The 21468-nt window shown below is 35.5% G+C and overlaps 1 protein-coding gene across 4 annotated transcripts in view; it reads right to left on the reverse strand.

Annotated features, from left to right (window-relative positions):
• Nucleotides 1-8197: 8197 nt before the first annotated feature.
• LOC149816373 (protein CASP-like) overlaps nucleotides 8198-21468 on the reverse strand; it is a 48030-nt gene continuing 34759 nt past the window's right edge. For 3 of the 4 annotated variants that reach the window (XM_089987667.1, XM_089987668.1, XM_089987670.1), the window contains 6 exons: nucleotides 13108-13215; nucleotides 12767-12910; nucleotides 12592-12693; nucleotides 10978-11057; nucleotides 8469-8561; nucleotides 8198-8380 (listed from right to left, as the gene is read on the reverse strand). In XM_089987667.1, coding sequence (XP_089843793.1) covers nucleotides 8320-8380; nucleotides 8469-8561; nucleotides 10978-11057; nucleotides 12592-12693; nucleotides 12767-12910; nucleotides 13108-13215 — 588 coding nt within the window. In that variant the 3' untranslated portion in view covers nucleotides 8198-8319. The remainder of the gene's footprint in view (nucleotides 8381-8468; nucleotides 8562-10977; nucleotides 11058-12591; nucleotides 12694-12766; nucleotides 12911-13107; nucleotides 13216-21468) is intronic. The other variant, XM_089987669.1, reaches the window with a different exon arrangement.

A 21468-nucleotide genomic window follows, 5' to 3' on the forward strand; every position in this document is an offset into this window, starting at 1 on the left:
TATGCTGGTCCGGCAGCGTGCACGATCAGAAGGAGACAACGTCGAGATCCTCAAAATGGGGGTATTCGCTCCACTTAATTCCCGGGACATTATTTTGAATTTCTGTTGAAGATTCGTGCAAATCTGCATCGTTTGTTGTTACTCGTTAGTTCCCTCTCATTACATGAAGGTCGTTTGGAAGGAATGATTCATTTTCGAGAGGGTGGTGTATGTTCGCCCCCGATGATTCACTGAATCCCACGTCTGTGTTCGGGGCTTTGAATGAGCACCACGTATACAAGCACATGGGGCTCGTATTCCCGTGTATGTTGACATAACTTTGCATCGGACTCTGGTGTTGTTGCAAAGACTTAAGTACCCTTTCTTGCTATTCTTCTCATAAAGTGATGGTTTGAAAAAACTGACAAAAATGTCCTTTATTCAAAAAAGAAAAAACAAACAGTTCAAAAAAAGGACAAACATGTCTTCCATCCAGAAAGTCGAGGATGATGTTGACTCTTCAAAGTCTTCTTCTTTTTCTGTTCAAAAAAAGGACAAACATGTCTTCTTCTTCTTTCTCCGTAAAACACTGTAAAACCCTCTCTCTCTCTAGAGAAGAAATCAAGGGAAACAAAGAGTTCTTCCTGGAGAAGGCCATGAACATCAACCCTCTCACTCTCTCTCTCTTCTCTCTCTACTTCTGTGCATATCCAACAAACGATCCTACATTGCTCCATCGTCATCTTCTTCTTCCTTCTTCGTAAAACACTGTAAAACCCTCTCTCTCTCTAGAGAAGAAATCAAGGGAGGTAAAGGGTTCCTCCTGGAGAAGGCCATGAACACCAACCCTCTCACTCTCTCTCCCTTCTCTCTCTACTTATGTGCCTGATTTAGAGTTTTTGCCCTTACAGGAGGAGGGTCCGGGGGTTCATCCCAGCGTGGGTAGCATCATTCAACTAAATGAGTTGTAGATCCTGATTCAGAGTTTTTACCCTTATAGAAGAGGGGTCTGGGGGCTCCTCCCAACGTGGGTAGCATCATTCAACTTGAAGAGTTGTGGAGTCTGATTCAAAGTTTTACCCATTCATATTTTAAGGCATTAGATCTCATGTTTGAACATTCATGCATGTGCAGTTTGCTTTCATCATGTTCAGTTGCTTTCTAGATTATACTTTGAATTCTTGTATATTTTAGATCTATCGATTTGTATGTAACCAGAGCTCATTTTAATCTGAAATTTTTACTGCAACTTCATGCATATGTCTTCATGCTCTCCACCAAAAATCAGATCATTCTGAGTTTGTTTGACCCACTTTAAAAATCGAGATTCAAAACCTGTTATTTTGCACCGTCAGGATTTTAGTAGAATCAGGACCAATTTGCGGAAGTGATTTCTCCCTAACTAGAGATGATCTTTCCGATCCGTAAAAAGGGTTGTTTTTTAAATTGAATGTAGTTTGTTCATACCAAATTTAAATGTTTTCTATGGTGTTTTTGTACCAGTTTCGGGTCAAAAACCATAACCCTGTCACCCTGTGTCATTTTAACAGCTCAGATTTTGATCCATTTTGTTTGAACTTTATTTTCCTAATGGAAGATCATTTTTCAATTATGTAAAACGGGTTCTCTTTTTTTATGTGTCTAGTTCATCCATGTAAATTTTCAGAATTTTTCATGGTCAATTACTATTTTATTTTGATTAAATACCAGAACCTTGTATCCAGATTTTATAAATGTTCTGATTTTGGCCCCCATATCATGATTGTTGTAGCATTTCTTCAACAAATCATTATTTGATTGACAATATTCTTCAGCAAATTATTGTTATTATTTTTTTGAGTCTCTAATGAGTCTCTACTATGATTTGTAGTATTTTTGGGTCTCCAACGAGCCTCACAATGATTTATAGTGTTGTTCGATCTTTTAACTATGATTTATAGTGCTTTGGGGTCTCCAACGAGCCCCACAACGATTTGTAGTGTTTTTCGGTCTTTTAACTATGATTTATAGTGTTTTCGGGTCTCTAACGAGACCCAGAGCGATTTATAGTGTTGTTGGACCTCGCTATAGCGATTTGTAGTGTTTCTCGCTAAACACTACAGCGATTTGTGATACAAATCGCTATCCGAATCAGGACCAACTTGTCAGGGTCATATCTCCCTAACCAGAGATCGGATTTCAAATCCGTAAAAAGTGGTGTCTTTGTTATGAAGTATAGTTTGTTCCTGTAAATTCTCAGCAATTTCTATGGTCATTTGATACCCCATTTAGATCAAAAACCAGACCCCTATCAGTCTGTCTTATTTGAGTGACATAGGTTTTTATTTCATTTTGTAAGAGTCATATCTCCCAAACGAAAGATCATTTTTCAAATCCGTAAAAAGGGTTTTCTTCCTCTATGTATCTAGCTTATATCTGAAAGTTTTATAACTTTTTATGCTCATTTGATATTTCGAACCTGTTAAAAACCGAGACATGTTATAAAATGTTATAAAACTTAAAAAGTTTGAAACTTCCTCTATGTGTCTCGATTTTTAACAGGTTTGAAATATCAAATGAGCATAAAAAGTTATAAAACTTTCCATATATAAACTAGACACATAGAGGAAGAAAACCCTTTTTACGGATATGGAAAATGATCTTCCGTTGGGGAGATATGACTCTTACAAAATGAAATAAAAACCTATGTCACTCAAATAAGACAGACTGATAGGGGTCTGGTTTTAGATCCAAATGGGGTATCAAATGACCATAGAAATCGCTGAAAATTTACAGGAATAAACTAGACTTTATAACAAAGATACCATTTTTACGGATTTGAAATCCGATCTCTGGTTAGAGAGATATGACCCTGACAAGTTGGTCCTGATTCGAATAGCGATTTGTATCACAAATCGCTGTAGTGTTTAGCGAGAAACACTACAAATCGCTATAGCGAGGTCCAACAATATTATAAATCACTGTGGGTCTCGTTAGAGACCCGAAAATACTATAAATCATAGTTAACAGACCGAAAAATACTATAAATCGTTGTGGGGCTCGTTGGAGACCCCAAAGCACTATAAATCATAGTTAAAAGATCGAACAACACTATAAATCATTGTGAGGCTCGTTGGAGACCCAAAAATACTACAAATCATAGTAGAGACTCATTAGAGACTCAAAAAAATCATAACAATAATTTGCTGAAGAATATTGCCAATCAAATAACGATTTGTTGAAGAAGTGCTACAACAGTCATGATATGGGGGCCAAAATCAGAACATTTATAAAATCTGGATACAAGGTTCTGGTATTTAATAAAAAAAAAATAGTAATTGACCATGAAAAATTCTGAAAACTTACAGGGATGAACTAGACACATAAACGAAGAGAACCCGTTTTACAGAATTGAAAAATGAGCTTCCATTAGGAAAATAAAATTCAAACAAAATGGATCAACTTGTCAGAGCCATATCTCCCTAACCAGAGATCAGATTTCAAATCCGTAAAAAATGGTGTCTTTGTTATGAAGTCTAGTTTATTCCTGTAAATTTTCAGCGATTTCTATGGTCATTTGATACCCCATTTGGATCTAAAACCAGAGCTCTATCAGTCTGCCTTATTTGAGTGACATAGGTTTTTATTTCATTTTGTAAGAGTCATATCTCCCAAACAGAAGATCATTTTCCAAATCTGTAAAAAGGGTTTTCTTCCTCTATGTGTTTAGTTTATATTTGGAAAGTTTTATAACTTTTTATGCTCATTTGATATTTCAAACCTGTTAAAAATCGAGACATAGAGAGGAAGTTTCAAACTTTTTAAGTTTTATAACATTTTATAACATGTCTCGGTTTTTAACAGGTTCGAAATATCAAATGAGCATAAAAAGTTATAAAACTTCTCAGATATAAACTAGACACATAGATGAAGAAAACTCTTTTTACGGATTTGAAAAATGATCTTTCGTTTGGGAGATATGACTCTTACAAAATGAAATAAAAACCTATGTCACTCAAATAAGGCAGACTGATAGGGGTCTGGTTTTAGATCCAAATGGGGTATCAAATGACCATAGAAATCGCTGAAAATTTACAGAAATAAACTAGACTTAATAACAAAGACACCACTTTTTACGGATTTGAAATCCGATCTCTGGTTAGGGAGATATGACCCTGACAAGTTGGTCCTGATTCGAATAGCAATTTGTATCACAAATCGTTGTAGTGTTTAGCGAGAAACACTACAAATCGCTATAGCGAGGTCCAACAATATTATAAATCGCTGTGGGTCTCGTTAGAGACCCGAAAACACTATAAATCATAGTTAAAAGACCGAAAAACACTACAAATCGTTGTGGGGCTCGTTGGAGACCCCAAAGCACTATAAATCATAGTTAAAAGATCGAACAACACTATAAATCATTGTGAGGCTCGTTGGAGACCCAAAAATACTACAAATCATAGTAGAGACTCATTAGAGACTCAAAAAAATAATAACAATAATTTGCTGAAGAATATTGTCAATCAAATAATGATTTGTTGAAGAAATGCTACAACAATCATGATATGGGGGCCAAAATCAGAACATTTATAAAATCTGGATACAAGGTTCTGGTATTTAATCAAAATAAAATAATAATTTTCCATGAAAAAATCTGAAAACTTACAGGGATGAAATAGACACATAAACGAAGAGAACCCTTTTTACAGAATTGAAAAATAAGCTTCTATTAGGAAAATAAAATTCAAACAAAATGGATCAAAATCTGAGCTGTTAAAATGACACAGGGTAACAGGGTTATGGTTTTTGACCCGAAACTGGTACGAAAACACCATAGAAATCGCTGACATTTGGTATGAACAAACTAGATTCAATTTAAAAAACAACCCTTTTTACAGATCGGAAAGATCATCTTTGGTTAGGGAGAAATCACTTCCACAAGTTGGTCCTGATTCTGCTAAAATCCTGACGATGCAAAATAACAGGTTTTGAATCTTGATTTTTAAAGTGGGTCAAACAAACTCAGAATGATCTGATTTTTGGTGGAGAGCATGAAGACATATGCATGAAGTTGCAGTAAAACTTTCAGATTAAAATGAGCTCTGGTTACATACAAATCGATAGATCTAAAATATACAAGAATTCAAAGTATAATCTAGAAAGCAACTGAACATGATGAAAGCAAACTGCACATGCATGAATGTTCAAACATGAGATCTAATGCCTTAAAATATGAATGGGTAAAACTTTGAATCAGACTCCACAACTCTTCAAGTTGAATGATGCTACCCACGTTGGGAGGAGCCCCCAGACCCCTCTTCTATAAGGGTAAAAACTCTGAATCAGGATCTACAACTCATTTAGTTGAACGATGCTACAGTTAGTGTGCAGGTCAGTCGGTGTTTGATGGAGAAATGTTGGATCGTTTGTTGGATGTGCACAGAAGTAGAGAGAGAAGGGAGAGAGAGTGAGATGAGGTTTTACCCCTCTCTTGTAAGGGTAAAAACTCTGAATCAGGATCTACAACTCATTTAGTTGAATGATGATACCCACGCTGGGAGGAGCCCCCAAACCCTCCTCCTGTAAAGGTAAAAACTCTGAATCAGGCTTCACAAGAGTCAATGTATAGGTCAGTTGGTGCTTGATGGAGCAATGTATGATCTTCTAATGGATGTGCACAGAAGCAGAAATAGAAGGGAGAGAGAGTGAGAGGGTTGATGTTCATGGCCTCCTCCAGGGGAGATTTCTTTCTCGGATAATCCTGCAGTGCAGAGACTGGGTCTTAAATAATCATCTTCGGGGCACTTAAGTCTTTACAACCACTCCTTTTCAAGAACCGTCATTTTTTTTTCACCAATGGAGGAGAGGGTACTTAAGTCTTTGCAATCTTATCAAACTCCAACGCTAATTAATGCTGACAAACATGGGGATACGAGACGCACATGCTTACATACGTGGTGCTCTTTGGGACCCCCGATCATGAGATGTAGCTAACTGCCGTGTTCGGGGGGGGGGGGGGGGAGGGGGGGAACATATAACCTGCTTTGTTCATTTTCATGTGTGCATGTAAAAATGAATCATATATTATTTGGAACCTACTTGTTTTGTTTGTCATCTTATGGAATCATTCTTGTCACGTTTGTTTATATTATGGATTATGGAATGATAAGTTGAACTAGTTTAAAATCATATATAATGTTTTATTTCTTTCATTAAAAAATATATATAACATATACCTTGTATAAAGAGGAGTCACTAGAATATGAAAACTGGAAATATGAGAACTAAAGTGAACCACGATCTTCATGGATTTTATGTTCTCTTCTCTTAAATCTAACCGTACGGACGTGATCTACATGATTGGTTTTATATGGACCAGCTCTTAAATCATCCGATTATGATGCATAAAGGATATTTTTTAAGGCTTTAAATTCAGTGGCTCATAATCTTCATAAATATTCAAGCATTCCAAATTCACTTTTTTTTAATTGAAAGTACACTATCCAACAACTGATTCCTAGCAAATTTATCATGACAAACACATCTACATGATTGTATTTGCAAAAAAAAAAAGTATTAGAAATGCCCATATTTTCTATTTCTCATATTCTAGTGACTCCTATAAAAAGTAATGTGTTTGTTAGGAGCCATTTTCAGTAGGACTCCATGAGGACCTGCAAAAAATCATAATTGCAGGTGTTTTTAGTTTAATCTAAACTTGTTAATGTGTTGTCGTTGCTGATTTACTAAAATACATGCTTTGGTCCAAATTAATGTAAAGAAAAACTTGAATCCTTTATCAAGTTTTCATGTTGATATCCTGTAAAGAAAAGCTTTGAGCACACCAATACCGATAGGGGCTCCGCTTGTCTGGTAGGAACAGTTAGTGCACGCCACCTTGTGTTGGGATGTGGTAAGTTCGAATCCCAATGGTATATAGTTGTATAACTGGTAAGGGTCTGCCTAACCCCAGCTTTCCCTGTCGGAAAAAGAACTTTGATCATGAAAATTACCTAATTTAATATATTGAATAAAGATAAACATGTTTACATGTATGTTCAAATTAAGCAGGAAAACTCATGCAGTGTAACAAATCGAGAAAAAAAAATCCATCTAAAACTGCTTTGAGCACCATCAACCAGATGGATCCGTAAGCACCAATGCCAGCCCTTGAACGGGTTGCATACCTGGCTGTTGGCACTGGGGTTAAGGGTAGGGATGCAAACAGTTCGAATTTTAGATCATAAAATACATTGGGGAGTTGGGTCAGATCAGTTCCGGAACCTAAATTTGCAAAAAGCACTTCCTGAATCCAATCCGTTCGCAACTCTAGTTACGGGTACATCAACCAAGATGGGCAACATTCTTACCCGCTTGATGGACCTGTGACTAAGCCAGGTTTAAATATTGCTACAATCAATTGTACCCACAATCGACCTAACAAAATCAATTGTACCCACAATTGACCTAACAAAGCCCCTTTTTTTTGTGGAGGTTACATCTCACATTGCATATATTTGTTTAGTAGGAACCTGCTTTAGGATCACTGGAATTAGACCTACAGATTTTTCCTGCGAAGCAAAAATTAATGGTTGTAAATCTGCTAATTTTATCTGACTCAAAAAACATGTTTTTTGCCAAAAAAAGCATGATTCAAAGGTTGATGCTGCTATATCAGCTATTCAGATCACATCTACGAGGCAAGATTGAGTCGGAACGACTTGCATTGTGAGATTCCAACTGGATTGCAGGTACAAGCAACTAGCAAATATATACCGGACTAAGCCTGGCTCTAAAGATGGTCAGGTCTGATTCTTCAAGCCCAATGTCCCTCTTTTTGAGGCCCAGATAATACCCAGCTGCCCAAGCAGTGCCCTGATGCCCTCCCTAGGCCGACCTATGACTTCAAACATGAGTCCCGCAGAGACTTCACATCATTTGTTAAGTAGGTTTTTAGGATACATCATTAATTCACAGGTTCTGAATGCTCAACATTTTTGTACACTGAAACCGGAAAAATAACATTTTATACAGGTTAAATATGAAAAAACAATTTATAGACAAACCATACCCCAAAGGGGTTAGCGTAGTTGGAAAGGGCTTCGGTTGTCAGTCGGGGAGTCGGGGTTTGATTCCCGCAAGTGCTACCCCCTTGCGCAAGCCAAAGCAAGCATAGGCCCTGGGGGTGGGGGTAGTCAGCCCTGGCTTTTCAGCGCCTGGCCGTAGCAGGTTTCCACAGGTTAAAAATTGAAAAACATTTTATAGACAAACCATCCTTCATACAACTTAGCTTCAAATCCCTAAGAAGAAATTTATTGAACATAACAGGTTTCTGATGTACACTAAACTGAAATGGAATCAATGCAAGTTTGCGAGCTTCTCTGCTGCCAAATGCGCCTCGCTTACGGAAGGGGTGGTTCTGCAGAAATAAGGATGATCAGTCAGTTTTGCGAATAAAAGAAACAAGATGACCAAAAAAGTTAACAGGCGTATGTTTTTTCAGGTACCCGAGATAGCTTAGAGCCGACATTCTATATAGACTGGTGAATACGAGCAGATGAAGTCCAATGGAGTAGAAAAATATGAAAGTCCGAGCATATCTGCAAATGAAGAATTATAACAAGCGGTATTTGTTATCTTCATCTAAAAAATGCCACATAAATTAGAATACCACATAAATTAGGCACAAGTATCTAGACATACATATATTGGATTTACATGAACATAACATGGAATATCCTCCCGTAAACAGCTCATTTTATTTGGTAGTCTTCATAAAATGGCGGAATCTCGTTAGATGGAACTGAAATTTTCTCTATGTTGAAAAAAAAAGAAACTGAAATTTTCAATCTGATGAGCAAGTTGGGAACCTTAACATACGCAGTCAAAAGCATCAGGTGGCGCCTACACACCAGGGCCCTGGTGCCTAGGTGTCATCATTAAACCTAAATAAATACATTAATTTATAAATAAAATTCTAAAATATATAAATATAAATATGAAAGCTTTATAAAAAAATTACCAAATAATATTTTATAAATTTCTTTAATAGTATGAGTGGAGAAATACAAGACTTTAATGTTCTCTTCGGGCACGTTTGGAAGCGAGGAAGATGCAGGAAACGTGATGCAAAATGGATAGGCGTTGCGTCAGCACCTAGATCACCTAGATGTCTATTTTAGCAAATAGGCATGCTTTTCAGTTTTAACTAAATAAATTTTAACCAAGTAATTAGTCTATGAAAAAAGAGAATTAAAAATATTTCACTGATTAAAGTTTACTTCAGCCTATCATGAAATGATTTATGGATCATTGCAAAAAAGGTACTAAGACCAAATAAAATGAAGAATGAAATTAAACGGCACCAGTTCACTGCATGGGCTTTGATACCATAAACTCCACAAAAGGGAGAGACAAAAATGATGGGGGTGGCTGGTTCAGCGTTTGGATGTCAATAAAATCAGGAGAGTATGAAGTGTTGACTAAGATCATATCATTATATAATTATACAAGACAAACTTCAGAAGCGATGCTGCTGCTGTATGAAGTCAAATTGAGCAACAAAACTCTTGTTTCAAGTTGCATCCCGCAATCTAGATAACTAGTTAACAGTTTGTTTCAAATGTTGACCATGAGTTTAATTTCTGTAATCCACCAATGTCACGTGGATACAGATGAATATGGATGCGGGAGTGAGACATAATATGGATAGGCTTGGTACAAAAAGGCAGTTCCTAAAAATTAGGACACAGCAGCATGACCATACATGCACACAGATGTGTGTATATTTATATAATTATATATTTATATTTATATATATAAAGTTATATATTATAATTTTTAACCTAAAGCAACAAGACATGCATCTCAGGTGCAAACTCTTGGACAACATTTGTAAATCACTACAATTAAAAATATTGAATAATAAAATTAAGTTGAAATTGAAATGTAATGTAATTTAATTGATGACAAATTATAAAAGAAAAAAATGCAACTCAAACAGGATAATCATAAACAAGAATAGACAAAGTTAATGACACTGTTGATCATGTTCAGCATTTGTTTGACCGTCCATGAAGTGTCTTGGTGTGTCCAAGTGTCATGTCATGTCATGTCAACACGGGGTAATGCCTTATATTTTTCACTATCTTTCATCATTCTGACAGGCCGAAAGGCACGAAATATGGTGCTCAATTGTTGATCCTAATTCAGAACATCTTTTCCACTAGTTCTTTGTTAAGATGCCCTCAACCTCTAGAAATTGACATGCCTATTTTTTTGATTTATTACTCGAAGAAATCACGTCTGGGATAAAAAACTGGCTTGTGCTGGCTCAGCCTGCCATACCTATGCTTTTTGTCCCAGAGGCATAAAACTGCGAGGCTAGGACCCTCGCCGCAGGGCCTATGCTGAGTGTCGGCTTTCGCAAGGGGGTGACACTTGCAGAAATCAAACCGTGATCACCCGTTTGACAGCCAAAGCCAAACACCCTTGGGGCTGACCTCTAGAAATGGATGGGCATATCCTGCATATTTTAACGTTAATGAGAGGAAGCATGGCTGAAATATGCTAACCATAGGCACCAATATCGCCAATATTATGAAAATATTGTGATATTATCAATATGTCAAGGTCAGCTGATATTTTCTTGAGATTTTCCTGAGATTTTCTAAATATCACCAAAACCTCAAATATCACGATATTATAGGAATATTTTCCCGATATATTCAAAAAACATCTTTTTTATATATTTTATGTATCTTTTTTTATTCTTTTACATTTTAAAACCTTTTCTAATTGTTTCTTTATATTTTTGCAGGAAAAATACTATAAAACCTATTATTTATTTTCTTTTTTATTAGTCATAGCTTCCAAGATTTTCCCGAGAAAAAACACTTTTGAAAATATCTCTGAGCAATTACCTTGAACGGTACAGGTGACTATGATGCTAACTGAAAAGTTAACTTTTATGGAAGATAAGAGGAACAAAAAAAAGCAAAGCCAAAAATGAAATACTTGTTGCCCAGAAGGAAACGGCCACTACTAAGGGTGATTTTATCTCTTATTCCAAGTTCCTTGTACCGCAGATCCTTTTCCTGATGCAAAGCATAAACTTCATAAGAGGCAAGTTGCCAACTATCTATATTATGATATAAGCATAGCAATATCCAAACCACAATTGTTTGAATAGATACAACTAAGCAACAAGAAAACAAATCTAAAATTGAATTACACGAGAGAGAAATTAAAGTAACTTGAGAAAGTAATTTTTTCTTCTTTGAAAACATGAGAATACTTTTTATTCAAATCACTCATTTATAAACACTGAAGAGTTCATCATGCTACTGACAGATCCCTTCCCAAACAAATGGGGAGAGGGGGAAAAAACCCTACCACACAATACCTACGCAACATAAAGTATCATCTCTGTTCCCTAAACCAGAAAGCTCCCAGAAAATATGCATGAGGCCTCATAATCACTGAAAGGCATCAGAGTATAACCTTAAATTTCTTTCACATCTAAAGGACATGAAAATAAGTGGAAGGCATTCAATTTATTAAAAAACAAATTAAAAGCATGATCTTGGGTATCAACAATTCCATAATCATTCCAATTACTTCTATAACATTGACTGTTGTGGATGTTCCATGCCAATGAAACATCAAGAACGTAAGTGTCAACCAATAAAAAATTTATCAATATGAAACAATATGGTCACTATGAATAAAGGTTGCCAGACCTTGTGAGAAATAAAGTGAAACATATGTTCACTCTCCTTAATTGCCCGGCTATGACAAACAGAAGCTGTAGAAGTGATCTAGAGTTGTACGATTTGTCTCCACGAAAGACAATTACATCTGTATGAAACTAATGACCATGCTATGAGCATCTTACTAAGAATACCACCTTGTACACAATCAATTTTCAGTCACATTCTATCAAAGCACCAAAATTGGAAAAGAAAGCGGCCGTGAAAACATCAATTGTTTTAAAAGCTGGGCATTTGACTGGACAGTTGGAAACTCTTGGATTAAACATATTCAAGCAAACACAAATTTGACCAACTTTAAATGCAACCAGTGCAGGTAGAAGGATCGAGAGCCACACTTCAACCATGAAACAGCTGGTTCAGGGCACGAGACCATGCCCTGGTTCACAGTTGAACCACTTCAATCAACCATCTCAATTTATGCCTTGGAAAACATTAAGTTATTTGGTTCCCTAAATTCTGCCTCGGAGTTGGACTTTCACCAAATTGATGCAAACACCTATGTTAACTGAGTGCTACTTCTTTTCTTCAACTCTGCATATACAACAAATAGTGACTTGCATCCTTGCCTCAACCATTCTCCTTATAATTTTTGCCTTAGTTCTCCCTTGCAGAAAGTGGATAATATAATTTCTCTACATCTATAGTGAATGAGCCAGTAAAATAAATAAATTTGGGATGCAAAGATCAAATTATGAGTTATATTAAACAGTGCAAAAATATCATTTATGAAACATCATTTATGTTCAAATTGACTTCAAAAGCAAACATCATTTATGCTCAAATCGACTTCAAAAGAACTCACAGATCCAAAATCAACCACCAAATGGCCACTGTAATAATGGGAAAAGTACCATACCTTCTTTGAAAACGCTGCAAAAGGATTTATATCCTCCTCATACATTTTCTTGTACTTCAGCTCTACATCAGAACTGAACCCACTTTCTATGTCTTCACTGCGCTGAAATTAATGACATATTTTGTTAGCAAGAAGATGAGAAATAGAACTTTCACCAAACTTCCTAAGAAATTACCTTCTTCGAACCCCTAGAAAATGGCCTGTCCTGAGTATAATCTTGAACATAACGTATCTTCCCATAGAGTTTAACATTATCTGCCTTAGTCTTTGCTAACTCAGCCATAAGGGCTCCTATTCTCTCCTTCAGCTGTCTCACTTCCTGCCAAATTGGGGAGCGGTTATTTCTCTATAATATTTCTAGGAATTCCATTTCAAGAACACATGAAAGAACCAGATTTATACACACGGATACACATGAAAAAGGGTTTCCGTTATACAAAGCATAAACGAATTTGCAATAGAAGATGCTGGATACAGAATATCAAACACAAGTATCAGATACAATATCCAATATACCTCTTCAGACTCCTGTAACCGTTTCCGGAACCGATCTCTTTGACTGCAGATCACCTGAAGCATTGAATTTTGATCTTGGTCTGGCAAAGTAGGCCTCTGACCTGCATTCTTGATTTACCAACACAGTTCATTAAGCACTTCTATGAGCTCAAAAAACATAGGAAATCATATGCCGCATTCCAGATATTAGTAAGTAAATATTTCATATGTCTAGCAGTGAGATGCAGAAAGCAAGCAGTCTACAGTTTGATCAAACGTTTTTTCTAAATTAAAATACAGCATACACAATTTAAAAAGATTGAATGTGTTGAATGTTGTGAACGGTGTTATCAAAAATGCGCCTTGAGGCGCAAAAGGCGCGCCTCGTCTTGAGGCGTGGCCCTCTGTGCCTCAAGGCGCAAGCTTGAGACGCAAAAAAAAAAAAAAAATTTACAACAAGACTTCCGAGACATAATCAAAAATATTTTTGTAGGTTAATCTCATACATTTTCCAGTTATTTCAGTTATGTAATTAGTTTCTTAGTATATTACTATATTTTAACTTTTGTTGGTTACTCTCGTATATTTTTCAGTTATTCCAGTCATGTAATTAGTTTCTTAATATATTTTAACTTTTGTTGGTTAATCTCATATATTTTTCAGTTATGTAATCAATTTTTTAGTTACTTTTATATGTTAATCTCATATTTTTTAGAATAATCTCATATATTTTAACTTTTGTAGGTTAAACTCATATATTTTTCAGTTATTTCAGCTATGTAATCAGTTTCTTAGTATATTTTAACTTTTGTTGGTTAATCTTGTTACGAAAACCGCGAGCAAGAAACAACTGAAGGAAACAATAAATAAGAACGATCAAACCAAACACAGAAAGGACACACAGATTTAAGTGGAAAAACCTCCCCTCAAATCCGAGAGAGAGAGTAAAAAACCACAGCCGCCCAGAGAAAAAACTTTATTACTTTATTGTTCTTTTTCGACAGTTACAAGAGAGAAAGAAAAGAAAGAATTTATACAAGGCAAGGGCGACAACCCTAAACCTAAACAAGTCGGGTCTGATCCATAAGAAACTGGGTCTCAAACTTAAGCCCAAGAAAAAAAAATCTTCCTAGAGGCGCTGCCCCCTACGACCCCATGTCGGGGGGAGCCCCCGGACCCCCCCCCCCCCTCCTGTAAGGGAAAAAACTCTGAATCAGGCTCCACAACTCATCAAATCTCATAGATTTTCCAGCTATTTAATCAATTTTTAGTTACTTTTATATGTTAATCTCATATTTTTTAGAATAATCTCATATATTTTAACTTTTGTAGGTTAATCTCATATATTTTCCAGTTATTTCAGTTATGTAATCAGTTTCTTAGTATATTTTAACTTTTTTTGGTTAATCTCATATATTTTCCAGTTATGTAATCAGTTTTTTAGTTACTTTTATATGTTAATCTCATATTTTTTAGAATAATCTCATATATTTTAACTTTTGTTGGTTAATCTCATATATTTTCCAGTTATGTAAATGGTTTCTTAGTATATTTTTTCTTTTATTGGTTAATCTCTTATATTTTCCAGTTATGTAATCATTTTTTTAGTTACTTTTATATGTTAATCTCATATTTTTTAGAATAATCTCATATATTTTAACTTTTGTAGGTTAATCTCATATATTTTTCAGTTATGTAATAAGTTTCTTAGTATATTTTAACTTTTTTTGGTTAATCTCATATATTTTCCAGTTATATAATCAGTTTTTAGTTACTTTTATATGTTAATCTCATATTTTTTAGTACTTATTTGAGATTTTTTATTTCTTATTGGTTGTTATTTCATCAATAAAGCATTTCTTTATTTATTTGTATTTTTAGATATTTTTTTATAATTTTTTTAAAATTTAAAAAAAAAACTTTTTGAGGCTTACGCCTCGCCTCGGTTTTTGGTGGAGCGCCTCGCTACGCCTCAATGCTTTTCACAACACTGGTTGTGAAAATCAAAGCATAGAACTGTTAAATTGTACTTCATAAGACAATGTATTTTCTATATATATTTTATATATAAAAGAAGATACATATACATACATATATATATATATATATTTCATATATATGTACATGTATCCATCTACTTATATATATAAAATATATATTTCTTTCTTGTATTAGCTATAGGGGTATTTTAATCATTTCTATATTTTACGCATATTCATGTTTTTGAATATGATTGTAATTCCTCCTTTTTATTTTTTCTTATTTTTGTAATTTTTTCATTTCTTATTTTTGTTTTTTTATGTAATATTTTTGTACACAGTCAGTGCCACTGACTGTTGTACACAGTTTAAAAAGATAGACGTTGGGTTGATTCCCAACGACTCTTTAAGTGTGCTTATAAACAAGGGCTATGTGAGCCCATTGTAGGTAAGTATTACAGTAAGGAGTTGTCTCCTTAAGCTTATAAACACTGTGCATTTATTGCAATTCTTTTGTGGTGTAAAGTTTATAAACATTGTGCATTTATTGCACTTCTTTTGTGGTGTAAAGTTATAAACACTGTGCATTTATTTTATGTCTTGAGTATTTGAAGTATCAAGTTATTTAAAAACTTGATTGTTTGCAAGGATTCTTCACATGGTATCAAAGCAAGGTTGGAGAAAAAAAGTTCGTGTGGATTCTCACTTTTTCAGTTGCCTCGAAAAGCGTGCCTTCAATTTTTTGGTGATTGGAGTGGATCCGCTTGTTTATCCAATATTTTAGAAGACTCTTTTATCAAGAAAGGTCTAAAAATCCTTTGTGGTACGTATTCTTTTTCATTATCTCTCCTCTCTAATGGGTGAAAAAGACTCATTTTTTCTCTCAACTTCAAACTCAATGGGTCCAACTATCACATTTGGGCCGAAAACATGGAGGCTCATATTAAAGGGAAAGGGCTTTGGAGCTATGTCAAAGGCTCGCTTCCCAAACCGGAGCCAAAGATAACCTTGATGGAGAAAGGAGAAATAAAAATCCTTGAAGGCGAAGAAAGAGCCAAGGCTTTGGAAGACTACACCAAAAAGTATGGAGAATGGGAGATGAGGAATTTTAAAATCCTCTCATGAATTTTCTCATCCGTAGAAACAAGAATTAACGCCAATATTATCAAGTTTAAGAAGGCTTCTCAAGCGTGGGAGTACCTTGAGAAGATGTACACCTCTAAGGGCTTGTCCCATAAATATTACCTCCAAAAGAAGGCATTAACTCTTCATCAAGTAGAGATGACTATAAGGGAGTATTTTGCCAAACTCTCTTCTATTTGGGATGAGCTTGATATGCTCGAACCCAAGTGGAGTGTAGAAGCCATAGAGCTTCGTCATAAACAACTGGAAGAAAATAGATTTTTTAATTTTTTGAATGGGCTTAGGCCTGAATTCGAATGAATCCGGTCTTCTCTTTTATCCGCCTTCACTTCCCCTCCTCTTGAAGATGTAATTACTAAACTAAGTGGGGAAAAGACTTGTATGAGTATATGGGTATAAGCAAGAACAACCCAAGTGTTCTAGCTACACCTTCCAATAATGAAGAAAATGAAGGAGTTAATGTCGTCTCAAGACCGGGGAGCAACTTAAGGACCTACAAGCCTCCTCACTTCAAGAATCAAAACTCAAATGGTCAAGGAGAGAAGAAGGATTATAGTAAGCTTTTATGTCATTTTTGTAAGGAACCGGGGCATATCAAACCTATTTGCCCAAAGTGGAAAAAGTTACTTGCCATGGCTACTACATCCCAACCTCAAAAGGAAGAGTGCTCATCATCTTCAAATGGAGTTCTCTCATTGCAACAAATCGTGGATGCACTTCAACCTCTTCTAAAAGGGGCTATTTCCAGAGCCGTCATGTCAACCTCTTCTCCTCCCAGTAAGACCTCTTGGCTTTTAGATTCGGGTGCTTCTTTTTACGTGACCCCAAGTTTTAGTTTTTTTCTAAATACTCAAAAAATCCCTCTCCATCTTTTGTTTCAACCGCGGATGAAACATGTCTTAAAGTAAAAAAAATAAGAAATTTTGAAAAACAAGGGTTCTTTATTCCAAAAATTAGATTTATACCCAAATTAAACTTAAATTTGTTTTTCGTTTCTCAACTCTCGGATCATGGGTGTGATATAAAGTTTTTATCTAACAAATGTTGGATACAAGATCGCTGGTCCGGGAGATTGATTGGGGAAGGCTCTAGGAAGGGCGATCTATACTATGTCGATTCCCTTCAAATTCCAAAGAACCCGTTTTGTAATGTTGTCCAACAAAAGGATATTAATGTGTGGAACAAAAGACTTGGACATCCAAATATTGCAAAAATTTCTCATTTACCTTTTGTTAAAAGTCTATGTAAAAGTGATTTCACTTGTAACGATTGTATTCTTGGAAAAATGAAAAAATTGTTTTTTTGTCAAAAATCTATGTTTACAACAAGACCTTTTGAAATTATCCATTCGGATGTATTGGGACTGGCACCCGTCCTATCAAAAAGAGGATTTGCATATTATGTCATTTTTGTTGACGACTACACGAGATATTGTTGAATTTATTTTCTTAAACACAAATATAAAGTTTTCTCAATTTTTAAAACCTATCATATGATAATTAAAAATCAATTTAATGGGAATCTAAAAATTTTTAGAACTGACTCTGGTAGAGAATACCTTTCAAGTGAATTCAAAAATTATCTTGAAAGTCATTGTATTCTTCACCAAAGATCTTGTCCGAAAACCCCTCAATAAAATGGATTAGCCGAAAAAAAGCATAGACATATAATAGAGACAACTCGAACATTATTTGTTTCTCAAAACATCCCAAAAGATTTTTGGGCTGAAGCGGCTTTAGCATCTGTCTATCTGATAAATCAGCTACCTTCTAAAAACTTGAACAATATCTCGCCTTTTAAAAATTTGTATACCAAAGATTCCGACTATAGTCGGTTGAGAATTTTTTGTTGTAAATGCTTCGTTCTTACTGACAAGAATGACAAGCTTTCACCAAAAGCCATTGCATGCGCTTTTCTTGGATATTCCAAAACCCAAAAAGGGTTTCGTTGTTATGATATTAAGAATGACAAGCTATATGCTTCCAGAAACATGAGTTTTCTGGAAAATGTTAATGGTTTTGAAATGAGTGAACCCTTTGAAGAAAACATGGATTACTCTTTTTTATTTGAAATGTTAGCAGATGATGATGATAGTGATGACGATTTCATTCATAATGACGTCAATGATAAAGATGGCTCTTCCCAACCACCTATCTCCCAACATAGAAATGAAGGAGCATTGAGAGATCTTATAACATGTACGCATAGAGATAGAAACAGTTTTAGGAGTGCAATTGAAAAATTCAGTGAACCTAGTGTTAAAATGTAATTGCAAACCAACATTGTAAGTATATATATTTATATAGAGAGATACATATACATATATGTATGTATACGTATCTCTATGTGTATATATAAATATATATATATTTATCCATAATACCCGAAAGAGTATTTCTGTAATTTCTCATTTTACGCATATTCCACTTGGAATAATGCTTGTAATTTTTTCTTTATTTTATTTTCTATTCTTTTTATTTTTTTCTATTTTTATTTTCTTCTTTTTAAGTGTCATATCACATTGAGGGCCTCCCAACGGTCACAAATGTGACCGTTGGGGGCTCCCCAATGACTCCTTTGGGATCCCCCCATGTGGTCCCTTTTGCTTGTATAAATAGGGGTGTTCCCCCTTTGTAATTAATAAGCTTGAGAGACTCAAGCATTCTCTTTTTTATTGAAACGCATGCCTTAGTGCATGTTTGCTATTTTTACGCATTTGTGCATAGTTGTTCAAGTGTTGTGTGAGTGCCTTCGTGCACATCTTTTGTAAAGTATTTGTGCTTGTATATGTATTGTCTCTTTGTAGACATTTTCACATGGTATCAGAGCAAGGTTGGTGATAGAGGATCGTGAGATTCTTCGTTTTTTGAGTGCCTCAAAAAGCGTGCCTTCGGTGTTTTGAAGATTGAAGTGGTGGATCTTGCTTCTCCAATATTTGAGAATAATCTTGTGCAAGTAAGACTTAAAGATATCCTTTTGGTATGTATTTCTCCCTCTATCTTTACTCTCTAATGGGCGAAAAAGAGTCTTTCTTTGCTCTCGGCTTTAAACTAAATGGTTCCAACTATCATGTTTGGGTCAGGAACATAGAGGCTCACATAAAAGGGAAGGGTTTATGGGGTTATGTGCAAGGCACAATCCCGGAACCCAAACCGAAAATTACTATTGTTAAAGATGGAGAAATCAAGATTCTTGAAGGGGATGAAAGAACAAAAGCACTTGAGGATTATTCCAAGAAACATGACGAATGGGAAATGAAGAATTTTAAGAATCTTTCTTGGATTTTTTCGTAGGTTGAAACCAAGATTAATGCCAATATTATTAAGTTCAAGAAAGCTTCGGAAGCATGACATTATCTTAAAAAAATGTATACCTCAAGAGATCTTTCCCATAAATACTACCTTCAAAAGAAGGCTCTTACTCTTCAACAAGACGACATGACTATTAGAGAATATTTCGCCGACCTTTCTTCTATTTGGGATAATCTTGCTATGCTCGAACCAAAATGGAGTGGAGAAGCAATTGAACTCCGTCACACGCAACTTGAAGAAGATCGGTTCTTCAACTTTTTGAATAGGCTAAGGCCCGAATTTGAGCAAATAAGGTCGTCTCTTTTATCCTCATTTGCTCCCCCCTCTCTTGAGGATGTTCTCACCAAATTAAGTGGTGAAGAGACCCGTATGAGTATAAGTAAACAAGGATCAAATGTATTTGTTGTTCTTTCTAATTAGAAAGAAAATGATGGGGTCAATGCCGTATCAAGACCCGGAAACAATGTAAAAGCCTATCATCCTCCTCATTTCAAACCATAAAATCAAAAAGAAAATAGTGGGCAAGGGGGAAAGAAGGACTATAGCAAAAAAATTTGCCATTTTTGTAAAGAATCGGGGCATATCAAACCTATATGCCCTAAAAGGAAGAGACTTCTAGCCATGACCACCATCGGTATACCGCAAAAGGATGAGGCATCTTCAAGTGGATCTCTTTCACTAAATCAAGTAGTGGAAGCTCTTCAAACTCTCCTCAAGGGAGCTACCTCCGGTGCCGCCGTATCTACCTCTTCCCCTCCAGGTAAAGTTTCTTGGCTTTTGGACTCCGGTGGATCTTTTCATGTCCCCAAACATATATTTTCTTTCCGATTATTCAAAAAATATTTCACCATCTTTTGTTTTCGCTGGGGATGAAACCTCTCTTGAAATTAAAGGCATAGGAAATTTTGAAACTCAAGATTTTTTTTTATTCCGGAATGTTGGTTTAGTAAGCAACGAAGTAGTGATAGGAGTGTAGTGAAGCTTGGTGAGCAAGAAATACCAGTGGATGATTGTTTCAAATATTTGGGATCTATCATTCAAAAGTATGGAGAAATTGATGGAGATGTAAATTATAGGATAAAGGTTGGGTGGATGAAATGGAAAAGTGCAACTGGAGTGTTGTGCGATCGTAGCATGCCATTGCGGTTGAAAGGAAAGTTTTATAGGACGACTATTAGGCCCGCTTTACTATATGGTACGGAATGTTGGGCTGCCAAGAGACATCATATTCAAAAAATTAGTGTAGCTGAGATGCGTATGCTTAGATGGATGTGTGGAAATACAATAAAAGATAAGATTCAGAACGAGGAGATACGTAAGAAGGTAGGCGTTACACCCATTGAAAATAAGATGAGAGAGAATCGTTTACGGTGGTTTGAACATATTCGACGAAGGCCTAATGATGCTCTAGTTAGAAGGATGGAGAAATGGGAAAATATATTATTTAAAAGAGGTCAGGGTACGCCTAGGAAGACATGGATGGAGATGATAGGAAAGGATATGAATGCTTTGAACCTCACTGAGGACATGGCATTGGATAGAAATGATTGGAGGAGAAGGATTCATGTGGAAGACCCAGAATGATTTTCTTTTTTGGTTCATATCGCCGACCCCAATTGTTTTGGGATGAAGGCGTAATTGTTGTTGTTGTCGAAGATTTTTTTATTCCAAAAATCAGATTTATACCTAAGCTAAACTTAAACCTTCTCTCTATTTCTCAACTCTCGGACCATGGTTGCGATATTAAATTTTCTTTTGATAAATGTTCAATACAGGATCGTTGGTCCGGGAAATTGATTGGGGAAGGCTTTAGGAAGAGAGACTTATACTATATGGACTCTCTTCAAATTCCAATTTTTTTTTGTAATGTTGCCCGACACAAAGATGTAAATGTGTGGCACAAAAGACTTGGTCATCCTAACATCACCAAGTTGTCTTATTTACATTTT

Source organism: Nuphar pumila, chromosome 14 (genome assembly GCF_984573655.1).
Source record: "Nuphar pumila chromosome 14, dmNupPumi1.hap1.1, whole genome shotgun sequence".
Lineage (NCBI taxonomy): Eukaryota > Viridiplantae > Streptophyta > Magnoliopsida > Nymphaeales > Nymphaeaceae > Nuphar > Nuphar pumila.